Consider the following 13,349-nt stretch of genomic DNA (forward strand, 5'->3'; position numbering starts at 1 on the left):
TTGACACAGGGTAGGATTGGAGCCGTATGCCTTTTGTTTTTCCACCGGAAATTAAATTAATGCTCCAAGCAACCCCGATTCCATTAATAGGAAGGGGTGGTGATAAGATAGCATGGATGCACAATCCTAGAGGGAACTTTGACTTAAAGAGTGCTTATAAACTTGCCATGGGGGTTGATATGAATGTGGGGTTCGATGCTAGCTGGATTTGGAAGTTGATGACATTGCCACGAATCAAAACCTTCTTATGGCAGTGTGCTCATGAGATCATCGGGGTGAAGACTTGCCTTTGCGGAGGGGAGTGATTAATGATGGTTGCTGCCCCATTTGTCATCAAGAAGGTGAAACAATTTTACATGCTTTAAGGGATTGTGCTCAGGCTAAGAATGTTTGGAGGCAGCTGGGAGTGCAGTCTTCAAACCATGAATTTTGGTTGCCAAATTTGCAGGAGTGGTTGAACAATAATGCGAAGTCAAGGGACAATCATGCTGGTGCACACATTCCATGGAAAACAGTTTTCTCCTTTGCTGTTTGGAACATATGGAAGGGAAGAAATGGTTGTGTCTTTGATAGGAAGAATCCAAACCCGAAGCTGGCCATGGAGATAGTGAATCAAGCGGTGGAGTTTGTGTTCTGCGCTTCATCCCCTAGATGCTTGACACGCACTATCATAAAGAGGGTTAGATGGGAGAGACCGCCGAAAGGATGGGTTAAACTCAACACGGATGGGGCTGCAAAGGAAAATCCAGGTCTGGTGGGTTGTGGTGGAGTGGTGAGGGATGAGAGTGGCAAAGTGGCAAATGGCTTGCTGGGTTTTCAAAGCGGATAGGAATATCCACCAGCTTTGTAGCTGAACTATGGGGGCTTAGGGAGGGGCTTATTTTATGCAGTGACTTAAATGCTCCTTTTCTTGTAGTGGAACTTGATGCTAAAGCTGTTGTGGATTGCTTTCTCAACCCAAGCTATTACAATAATGTTATCTCACCCATTTTGGATGACTGCAGACAGCTGATGCGTCGATTTCGTCAAATTCAAGTTAGGCATTGTTATCGCCAAGCCAACCGGTGTGCAGATATGCTAGCGAGAATGAGCACTGACCAGGAGCATGATTTTATTTCCTTTGATTGTCCGCATGTGGACATTAGAAACATTGTAGATGAGGACTCTGCTGGGTTATTTGTAAACAGAGCTTGCTCTATATCTGCTGGTTTTGTTTAGTTTTTTTTAATGAAGTACGTTTCTAACCAAAAAAAAAAAAAAGAGTTAGTCATTCTTTCTTGATTTAATTTATGCTACTTGGGGTTCAATGGCTTTTTGCATACTTGATGGTAGTCCTCTAAATAATTGGAATCTCTCAATGAAATCCCTTTTTCCTTGTCTCCTGGAAGTGGTTGATAAAATGAAGACAAAATATATCTTGTTGAATTGAAAATCAAATCTTTCTTTTTTTGATATAAAACTACATCAGCCCAGCCGATTCTCATATGCAGCCTCTGGGTGGGCTTTATTTCTATAGGCCAACAGTTATTCAGCTTCTATTAGCCACTATATCTCTTGTGAAGTTTTTATTGATTGGCACTTATTTTTAAATTGACACTTAAGTTTTACTTCTCATGCTGTAAGGATAGTTTATGAGAAGCAAAATATAAAAATCTGTTTCTTAAATATTAGAAAGAGGAACCTTTCTTTCTTCAATAATCCTAGTAAATTATGGTACTTTTTGGTTGAGTATTCTGCAACCTGCCATGAAAGTAATTTCCAGGGCTGGACATTACCAATAGTGATTTTGTGAAACAAGCTTAAGCTTGTTTTTATTTAGTTAATCAACTTGGCTCATCAGCAAGCAACGGAGGTACAATTTCTTTTTCTGTTTATTTGTCAGAAATAGTTATAGATTCAAGTGCACAGTTATGGAACTAGAGGCAGAGAAAACCTTGATTCAGGCAGAGAGTTCGGATGGGCCAAACTCAAACAGTTCAGATCTTGTAGCTCGTGTAAGGAAACTGCTGTTTCACCGAATGTTGGTGGGAATTAGAGATGGAAGATTTTTCTTCGGCACCTTCCACTGCATGGACAAGCAAGGAAACATCATTCTCCAAGATGCTGTGGAGTACCGTAGCACCTGACGCTCCTCTACTTCTCCAATGGACGGCGGTGCCTTGGTCTTATTCTCATTCCTTCCTCCTGTTGTTCGTCTTGTCATGTGGGTTGTTCTATTGAAGTGCAATTGTCTCTGCTAAAATTGTAGAAATCGAAAACATTCTGAATTTCAGAACTTTTCTGCTTGAATCAATCTGATAAAAAATGTGACATTCTTCATGTTTATGATTATTGGAGATTTGATTTAAGTTTACCATGAAATTTTTGCTTGAAGTGATGTGATGAATCAGACAGTATGACTTATTCTCTTCCAGGTGTTCTCTGTCTGCCTCCACACAAGTGTTTGTTTTGTTGTTTATTTTGCTTTTCCATAGGTGGTTGGTGATATGAGTGTTTAGAATATTTTGTGCTATGGTTTAATTATTAACTTTATACTTGAATGGTAGTAGAATTAAACTTTGGCATCACTTGTGGTGTGGGAGTTGTACTCTTCTGGAGGCATTTCCGGAGCTTTACAGCTTTAGTTGTAACAAAGATTCCTATCTTGTGGATGTCATATCTTTTCCTAATTAGCAACTACTTTGGGATCTTCGATTCTATAGAGAGCCATAAGATTGGGAGATGGAACAATTTGATATTTTTTGGAATTTTATACATTCTATGACCTTTACTGGTGAGGGGGAACACAAACTTTGCTGGAAGTCGACAAAGAATAAGGGCTTTAAGGTTAGTGAGTTTTATTTATCCCTCTTCTCAACCTCTGACAACCTCTTTCCATGAAAACTTGTGTGGCGCTCAAACATCCCTCCTAGAGTTGCTTTCTTTTCTTGGACTACTGCCTTAGGCAAGATTTTGACCCTTGATAGATTGTGGAATAAGGGTGTACCCGTCATGGATTGGTGTTATATGTGTAAAAGAAGTGGGGAGTTAGTAAACCATCTTCTTCTTCATTGTCCCATTGCTTTTGAGTTACGGTCTACAGTTTGGAGCCTTTTTGGTGTGATCTGGGTAATGCCTCAAAGTGTTGCAGATTTATTTGCATCCTGGCATGGTCCATTTGGTAGACAGCACATAGACCTATGGTGAGCTATCTCACATTGTGTATTATGGTGTCTTTGGCAGGAAAGGAACAATAGATGCTTTGAAGGGAAGGAACGGTCGATTCTTGAGATTAAATCTCTCCTCCTCCACTCTTTATTTGCTTGGTGTTCTATTTTCACTTCTTTTTCTTGCTCTAATTTTTTTTGTTATGCTTGATCATTGTAATTTCCGATCTTGATGTAATCCTTTCCATGTAAACTCCTGGTGTACTTGGGGCTTTTGATTTATGAAATATCATTATTTATCAAAAAAAAAAAAATTAACTTTATACTTGAAGCAAAGTTGCTTCTACAATTGAGGTTTTGAATTAGTCCTTTTACACAGTTTGTGTTGAAATTTGATTTATGTTCGCCATTAAGAGCTATTGTTGGTTTTGATTTTTGTCTCCTATTTGGAACTATTTTGATGTTTAAAGAAAATAGATCATTTTAATTGAAAAGGCTTGATATACTGATAACTCAAGAAAAACAAGAAATTGGTATAAGCTTTTGGTTTTGTTATTTGCATATTAGTTTCCTTCCTGACACTTCCATGCTCATTTTTATGTATGAAAACCAGCTTGATGAAATAAGTTTAATCGTCAGTTTTAACTTTTAAGTACCTTTTTCTGAGATATTTAAGTGGGTATTGTACAAAACTGATATGTTTGATTGAAATCTAAAATAAGATAATAATTCTGGATCTTCCATACTATCATAGAATGTTTGAAGGTGATAGATTAGGCACTTAACATGGTCAGCTCATGGATGTAAAGCTAAGAACAAATTATGGCCGATGGATTCATTGAGAACTCAATGATGAGTACTACATGAACAAAGTTTCTCTCCAAACTAGTTTGGAGAGAAACTCTTCAAACTAGTTTGGAGAGAAACTCTTCAAACTTCTCATATATTTCTTTTTTGGGTGTGAATTTTGAAAATCTAACCATTAAATTTTATTTTCTTATGTTCTTAACATGCATATCAAATTTTGTTCAAATCGGATATTATTTACTCTTTGATCAATTAACTTATTTTTTATATACAACTTTAGATTACAAAAACTGAAATTATAACATTTATTTAATGACATAGCAATTGATCTTTGATTTTTCTTGAAATTTTGTAAGCATTAAGGATGTAATAAGAACATGTAATCTAACGGTTAGATTTTCAAAATTCACACTCAATATAAATAAATATGATGAGTTTGGAGAGAAACTTTGTTCAGTACTTCAGTGACGTTTGATTATTTCAGTATCTTAGATTTGAGGACATAGAAATTCTATAAGCCTTTTGTGAATTGTGAAACCTTGTTTTGATATTTAATTGCAAAGTAATAAGTAATCACATGCTTCATATTTGCATTTAAGTGTTATAAAATTTGGTTTCATACGTAACTGGTAGCTTGTGTCATTCTGGAATGTAATTATGATTTTGTATTTATGTTTCTTTCACTACTAATCAGGACAAGCACTTCAACTTTTTTTTTTTTTTTCCCCTTCAAAAAACTAACTTTCCCTTTTTAATTCATTAATTGAAAGATGCTGAATTTTGAATCACGAATGTCTCCATTTAAAACACTAGACTAGTTGAGGTATAAAGCGCTTGGGAGGAGATAAAATGGCAAATGATTAGAAGATATAAAATTTGAATTTCTTGAGGATATAAGATTCAAGGTTCAAATCCCAGCAATAGAATTTCCTTTCAGTTTTCTCATTGGGCCTGTGCAATGCTTACTGAGCTCTAGTCATTAGGCCCATTCTTCTTAGAAAACCCAATGTGAATGACATAGTTAACTCGATCCTATTACATACACGGGCACCAAAGTCTGTTCTTTTTTTTTGATGAGAAATACATGAACTATTCATTCATCTGAAAATGACCTACACCAGAGATAGCAAAACAACAACTGGGAGAACAAAACAACAAACAACAACACACCACCATCCTCAATGATTACATGCCGATCTCTCCAAGTGGTTCAGTACATCAATTTGGTGTGAGGCACAAATCTTCTTCTAAGGATTTTCAACACTCTCATCCAAACAGTCATGCATGGCTATTCTTTTTGAACTCGAGAGCCTAGCAATATTTTGTGCTTGCATATTAAAATTTTGGGGTTTCTTTCCTTGGGCTCTAGCAACCCTTTTTAAATTCCCTCTCTTTGGGCATAAAGGGGTATTGGTGGGCTCATTTTTTGGAGAGGGTTTGCTTGTGGGTTTCGGGCTGGGTGATTTTTGGGCCTCAGAGGAATGCATTTGAAAGCCCATATCTGAAGCATTGACTTCTACTTCCTTCCCCATCATTGAGGACTTTTGAGAATCACGTGAGTGCACATCTGAAGAGGGTGTTGGGCTCAAGGGGCGTACCTGAACATCATTACTCTGGTTCTTCACTGATAGCACGACTGACTTGTTGCCTTGCCCCTAGTTTGTGTTGTTGGAGCTTGTGTGATTTGACAAAGCAATTGAGTGCCTCGCTTGCTCCATACCTAGACTCGCCTGACTAACAGTCATCGGATTGTGCTGAACACCAATGTCTTCTTCCATTCTTTCCTCCGACCCACCACTGCTAGTAGCTTTTTGTTTCTCAAAAACCCCCTTAAAACTACTGTTTGCTTTGATCCAATCCCCATATTGCCTGTGACATTCGGACTTACCTTGATACCCAGAACAATGTTTCTCATCATGACCCGAAACACCACAAATGGAGATTTCTTCTTCCTCTTCTTTAGTGAGTTGAAGATGCTGAATCCCATCAGTGATTGCATGATCCATTTCAATGAGGGGTTTTAACCAAACCTTGTAGGCTACTTAAGACCTAGAAAAAACCCGTATTGGAAAAGGGAGAGAGGACTTGTGCTAAGGCAAGAGAAAAAGGCTCCTACATGATTTGGTTTGGTTCTAAAGTCCTAAATTTCCCACATGATAAAACCTGCACCAAAGTCTATTCTAGCACAACGGCAATTCTATATATTGATGTGTCAATTAAATGTAGTTTCATTCTCAAAAAAAAAAAAATATATATATATATATATTATATTTTTTTTCAATTAAAAAAAAATATAAAAATAATGGGCAAATTACAGTAAACCCACTTGTGGTTAGATCCATTTACACTCTGCCTACTTGTGTTTTAAAACTTGACACTTTGCCCGTATGTGATACTTTTGTTGTTCTCCTATTACCCACCTCGGTTAAAAACATGAACAAATATGTATTTTTACTACTTTTTATGTTTCTCTCCTCCTAAAAACATTAAAAATAATAATAATAAAAACAAGAGAGAAACAAGATCAAAAATTGTTATGGGTCTTTCTCAATTCATTGAGATTTTGAACACAAAGAAGTACACCCTAGAAAAATCAAACCCAAATAAATCTCCACAAATCTTATATTTATCCCATTCTCTCTCTCTCTCTCTCTCTCTCCTGTGACAAACCCATAAGCGAAAACAAAATGAATACAAAGCATAGATCTTGGCTGGGTTTTTGAATTTTATTGCAATAGATTGCAAAGAATTGGCAAAAATGATTTGGGTCAAATTATTGCAATGATATCTTTTTTGTAATAGATAATTGTTTTATATTTTTTTATTACAATAAATTGTAAAATAATTGGTAAAAGATCATTATAATAATATATTCATTGCAACTTCATGTTTGTCATTGTAATAGATTGTAAAATAATTGTTATTTAGTTATTGCAATGTTATATTTGTTGCAATAAGCTGTCTCTTTGAAATTTCTATTGTAATATATCGCAAAATAATTGGTATCAAGTTATTATAATGGTTTCTTCAATATAAGTTATTGAAAAAAAAAATTTTGATTTCTTCAATTTAAGTTATTGCAAAAAAATTTCTAAATTCAATTTAGTATTAAAAAGCCTCTATGCAATTAATTATTATTAAAGTAATAATTTACTACTTTTAAGTTACTATTGCAATGACTCTTAATTTTAGATGTGATATAATGTCTAATACCACTATACTAATTTTTTTGTATTAACACTTGATGTAATAGACTTATTTTAGGAAAATAATGTTAAGCAAAATGTTTTACACCAAAAGAAATGAAATATACATTTGAATATGGGTTTAATATTTTTTATTTTGATTCTAGGAGGTGTTGCTAACATGAAGGAATCACTCACACTTTCTAATGTTTACCAAGAAATGCAATTTACAAAGACAACCAATTATTGTTCATTTTATGACAATAAAATTAATAGTTTGGTTGCATACCTTTACTTTGCTACTACTATGCCAATCCTCCTTACATTGATATGCTCTAAGCTATATGATAGAAAGCTATTGGTTGTTATTGGCTTTGGTGTTGGTGGGATCCATACTCTCAATAGTAAAGAACCTTCCTACCCTATTCATTGGTCAAATCATTTGTAGTTTTGAAGTAGGATACATTCTACAGGTATTACTTCTTATTTTAGAATTTTAAAAATTAACGTATGTGATGTTTGTATAAGATTATAAGAAAATGATTTTTTCATGAATGTTGACAATGTGATGTATGTAAACTATTACATTCTATTGTATGTTCTTCCTGTCTATATTTCAGAATCTGCTCCAGCTGTGTATGTAGACTCCTTAGCTACTTAATATGTTTTTAATTTGGGGAGATTCGTTGTGTTATCAACCATAAATTATTTAGTGATAGAGAGTAGAGACCAAGTCAGGGTAGAGGTGGTCTTTTGGTCTTTCAGGAGCCTTAGCTCTTGCATCCTTGATGCTATTTGCTACTGCTCCTAAAAGTCCACATTATTTTATTGAGATGAAAGATATTGAAAGAGCTAAAAATGCTTTTAAAAGGACTAGAGCTAGACTAACAAAGAATTGACAAAAATAATTTAGGTCAAATTATTGCAATGGTATCTTTATTATAATAGATAATTGTTTCATATTTTTTTTATCACAATAGATTGTAATATAATTGGTATTAGATCATTATAATAATATATTCATTGCAACTTCATGTTTGTCATTCAATAGATTGTAAAATAATTGATATTTAGTTATTGCAATGTTATATTTGTTGCAATAAGTTGTCTCTTTGAAATTCCTATTGTAATATATCGTAAAATAATTGGTATCAAGTTATTACAACGGTTTCTTCAATATAAGTTATTGTAAAAAAATTTTGATTTCTTCAATTTAAGTTAATGCAAAAAATTTTCTAAATTCAATTTAGTATTAAAGCCTCTATTGCAACTGAAAATTATAAATTATTGCAACTAATTACTATTAATGTAATAATTTACTACTTTTAAGTTACTATTGCAACGACTTTTAATTTTTAAATGTGATATTATGTCTAATACCACTATACTAATTTTTTTGTATTAACACTTGATGTAATAGACTTATTTTAGTGTAATGAAATATAGGAAAATAATGTTAACCAAAATGTTTTACACCAAAAGAAATGAAATATACATTTGAATATGGGCTTAATATTTGTTATTTTGATTTTAGGAGGTTTTGCTAACACGAAGGAATTACTCACGCTTTCTGGTGTTTACCGAGAAATGCAATTTACAAAGACAACCAATTATTGTTCATTTTATGACAATAAAATTAATAGTTTGGTAGCATGGCTTTACTTTGCTGCTGCAATGTCAATCCACCCCGCATTTGTATGTTCTAAGCTATATGGTAGAAGGCTATTGGTTGTTATTGGTTTCGGACTTGTGTTGGTGGGATCCATACTCTTAACAGTAAAGAACCTTCCTACCCTGTTCATTGGTCAAATCATTTGTGGTTTTGGAGTAGGATATATTCTATGAGTATTACTTCTTATTTTAGAATTTTAAAAATTAAAGTACGTGATGTTTGTGTATGATTATAAGAAAATGATTTTTTCATGAATGTTGACAATGTGATGTATGTAAACTATTATGTTCTATTGTAGGTTCTTCTTGTCTATATTTCAGAATCTATTCTAGCTGAGTATGCAGACTCCTTAGATACTAAACATGTCTATGGTTTTAATTTGGGGGCATTCGTTGTGTCATCAACCATAAATTATTTAGTGGTAGAGACCAAGTCAGGATGGAGGTGGTCCTTTGGTCTTTCAGGAGCCTTAGCTCTTGCATCCTTGATGCTATTTGCTACTGCTCCTAAAAGTCCTCATTATTTTATTGAGATGAAAGGCATTGAAAGAGCTAAAAATGCTTTTAAAAGGACTAGAGCTAGACTAACAAAGAATTGAAAAAAATAATTTAGGTCAAATTATTGCAATGGTATCTTTATTATAATAGATAATTGTTTCATATTTTTTTTATCACAATAGATTGTAATATAATTGGTATTAGATCATTATAATAATATATTCATTGCAACTTCATGTTTTTCATTCAATAGATTGTAAAATAATTGATATTTAGTTATTGCAATGTTATATTTGTTGCAATAAGCTGTCTCTTTGAAATTTCTATTGTAATGTATTGCAAAATAATTGGTATCAAGTTATTAAAATGGTTTCTTCAATATAAGTTATTGTAAAAAAATTTTGATTTCTTCAATTCAAGTTATTGCAAAAAAATTTCTAAATTCAATTTAGTATTAAAGCCTCTATTGAAATTGAAAATTATAAATTATTGCAACTAATTATTATTAATGTAATAATTTACTACTTTTAAGTTACTATTGCAACTAATTATAATGATTTTTTTCATGAATGTTGACAATGTGATGTATGTAATTCTATTGTAGAATCTTCTTGTCTATATTTCAAAATCTGCTCCAGGCTCCAGCTAAGTATGCAAACTCCTTAGCTACTAAATATGTCTATGGTTTTAATTGGGGGGGATTCGTTGTGTCATCAACCATAAACTATTTATTGCATGTGTACAAGAGATATTCATGCAAATGATGGGAATTTTTACCATAAACTTCTTCGCCCTAGTATTTTTAACTTCTGTTGGTGTTTCTGCCTCTACTTCTTATATTTCATCCATGGCAGTTGAGTATACAAATTTCATTATGTTAATTTTGGGAGTTATGTTAGTTGGTCGATACAAAAGACGGGTAGTGCTGCAATTTTCTGCATATTTGATGGCCTTCACATTATTTATGATATTTGGTATACTGCGATTGCATGACTATGGTGTGGTGTACTTTGAAGTGGATGTTGCTATTGCCATTTCTATTTACATGTTTTTCTATGTGGGTTGATATGTAGTGATCCGTGGACCACTAGGATGGCTTAGTATTCCTTTACCTCGGAGAACTAAATATATGGGATTTGTTTTGACATTGACAATTTCCATGTTACTCTTGAGCTTAATGGCCTACATATCAGAGCCCATTGGATGCACCTACAAGGAATATATTGTTCTCCTTTTTGCCATGTATGCTCTAGCTCACATTTACAAATTAAAAGTCGTTGCAATAGTAACTTAAAAATGGTAAATTATTACATTAATAATAATTAGTTGCAATAATTTACAATTTTCAGTTGCAATAGAGGTTTTAATACTAAATTGAATTTAGAATTTTTTTTTTTTTGGCAATAACTATTAATATAGCAAAAAAATTGACATTTTGCTAAATAGTTTCAAAATATGGATATTTTGCTACATAATTTGTAAATTAGGGGCAAATGCCCATTTTCTCCCCGTTGGAAATGGCACAAGGTTTTTAAGTACCTTTTTCTGAGATATTTAAATAGATATTGTACAAATCCAATATGTTTAATTGAAATCTAAAATAAGATGATAATTATGGATCTTCCAAACTATCATAGAATGTTTGAAGGAGGTAGATTAGGCACTTAACATGGTCAGCTCATGGATGTAAAGACAAGAACAAATTATGGCAGATGGATTCATTTAGAACTCAGTGATGAGTATTATAGTGACGTTTGATTATTTCAGTATCTTAGATTTGAGGACAGAGAAATTCTACAGGCCTTTTGTGAAGCCTTGTTTTGATATTTAATTGCGAAATAATAAGTAATCACATGCTTCATATTTGCATTTTAGTGTTATTAAATTTGGTCTCGTATGTAACTGGCAGCTTGTGTCATTCTGGAATGTAATTATGATTTGATATTTATGTTTCTTTCACTACAAGTAGGACTAGCATTTCATATTTTTTTTTTTTTTGAAAATATTCTTTAATTAATGACTCATTTTTTGGGAAAATTTTTTTTTCCTAGAAAACTGACTTTTCTTTTTTAACTCATTAATTAAAAGAAGGAGGATTTGAATTATGAATGTCTCCATTTAAAATACTAGACAGTCTCAACTAATTGAGCTATAAAGCGCTTGGAGGGAGATAAAATAACAAATAATTAGAAGACATAAAATCCACATTTCTTGAGGGTATAAGATTCAATGTTCAAATCCCAGCAATTGAATTTCCTTTCAGTTTTTTCATTGGGCTTGTTCAATGCTTGATGAGCTCCAGTCATTGGGCCCATTCTTCTTAGAAAACCCAATGTAGATGATATAGTCAAATCGATCCTGTTGCATGCATGTGCACCAAAGTCTGCTGTAGCACGATGACAGTTTTATATATTGATGAAATTTAATTTCATTCTCAAAAAAAAGAAAGAAAATTAATTAATTAAAAAATATATATTAAAATAATAATGATGTATAAAATTGTGAAGTTTGAAAAACATAAATGGCACAATATTATGAAATCATTTATTAATAATAATAGATTATATAATTTGTAAGTCTCATGCACCAAGCCTATACACTTATAGAACTCTGAAAAGTGCAAACATGATCTCCGATGAAGTACATGTTTGGTTTTGGCTTTGAAAAAAAATGCTTTTTGGCTATTAATGCTTATTAGGCATAACAAATTTCATATTAATTGTATCATTTAATATCTAATTCTTATATTTGATCATTTAGTTTTTAGTTAAGAGACATTTAAAAATAAAACTAAACTTTTGAATAATTTAAGGATGAAATATTTTTTTTTATCTTTAATCATCTTAAAGTTTGATTAGCATGACAAGTATGTGCAAACCATATAATTAATAGTAAATTTTGAAAAAAAATACTTTGCCAAAAAAAATATAGTTGATTGTATAACATTACCCAAATGTTCCATCAAGTGTAATTTATTATTCTATAATATAAGGAAGTGTAACTTATTATACACACACAGATTGGGGATATTTCAAAAAAGATGAATATATGTACTGGCAAGTGTGTTTAACATGCAATTTCCTTATCTATGTACGTGCAAGCTAATGCTAGCAGCTGCTGTCTATGCAATATGGTAAGAAAGGAATTCAAGAATTTTTTAGGCTAGAGCTAGAAATGAATGTTTCATTAATGAAATTACTCTTTATGTTAGAGCTAGGGTGAGTACTCTTCAAGGTTTTAAGCCATCCGAAGAGAATAGATGGCTTCTGAGATCTTGGGGATTGTCTCATGACATTTTTGTTAGTCCAGTGTAATCCAAACTTATGCTCTGTAACTTTTTGTTTCTATTTTAATGGAAAGTTTCCGATCTGATTCAGGAAAAAAACAGAAAAGAAAAAAGCGTGGTCCTAAACTCTCTCTCATGTCTTAAGTTTCTCTCCCCAAATGATTTTGATACAAATTTCCGGTTAATGTGCCAGTTTGGTGGCCACGACCCTATGGATAAAAAATAAAAACCAACCCATGACTATGCCTGTTGGGCTAGTGGGTTACTCACAGGCCTGGACAAAAGCGGGCCAGACCATGGACCATGAGCTTTTGGTGACCTTGGGTATCCAATAGGCAATGGTGATAAAAGGAATATGAAGAGACTTGCACATGGTTTCCTAAGCAGGGAATCATTGTAAATAAGGAGAGTAATTGTATAGTTATATAAACTTTACAATATTTTTACAAACTATAATTGTTATCGATTTTTACTGGTTTTTATATGAGCCCACAACTAACATTACTTTTTCACTTACCAATAACTACTCACCACATAAGTGATTCGTAAAAGTTTACGGCTCTAGTATTTTTTAAAGAAGAATTTTGAAAACCACATTATTAATATGTGTGAAGTGTAAACAACGAAAGTTGTAAGAGTAAGACTGTAGTATGCTACACATACATCCAATTAACAATGGTCTTAAATAATTGGGATGAGAAATCATTTTCGAGGATCCAATTGGTAATACTATCTTTAGTGACATGGATGGATGGT

At 32.8% G+C, this 13,349-nt stretch overlaps 1 protein-coding gene across 1 annotated transcript; it reads left to right on the top strand.

Moving 5' to 3' along the window:
* The first annotated feature begins 1,891 nt into the window (after positions 1-1,891).
* LOC115989335 lies at positions 1,892-2,274 on the top strand. The gene is given in 2 exon segments (XM_031113001.1): positions 1,892-2,148; positions 2,151-2,274. Coding segments are annotated over 2 exon segments (336 nt in total). The 5' UTR covers positions 1,892-1,910; the 3' UTR covers positions 2,249-2,274.
* Positions 2,275-13,349: the final 11,075 nt, after the last annotated feature.

The sequence above is a fragment of the Quercus lobata genome, chromosome 5 (assembly GCF_001633185.2).
Source record: "Quercus lobata isolate SW786 chromosome 5, ValleyOak3.0 Primary Assembly, whole genome shotgun sequence".
In the NCBI taxonomy this organism is placed as follows: domain Eukaryota; kingdom Viridiplantae; phylum Streptophyta; class Magnoliopsida; order Fagales; family Fagaceae; genus Quercus; species Quercus lobata.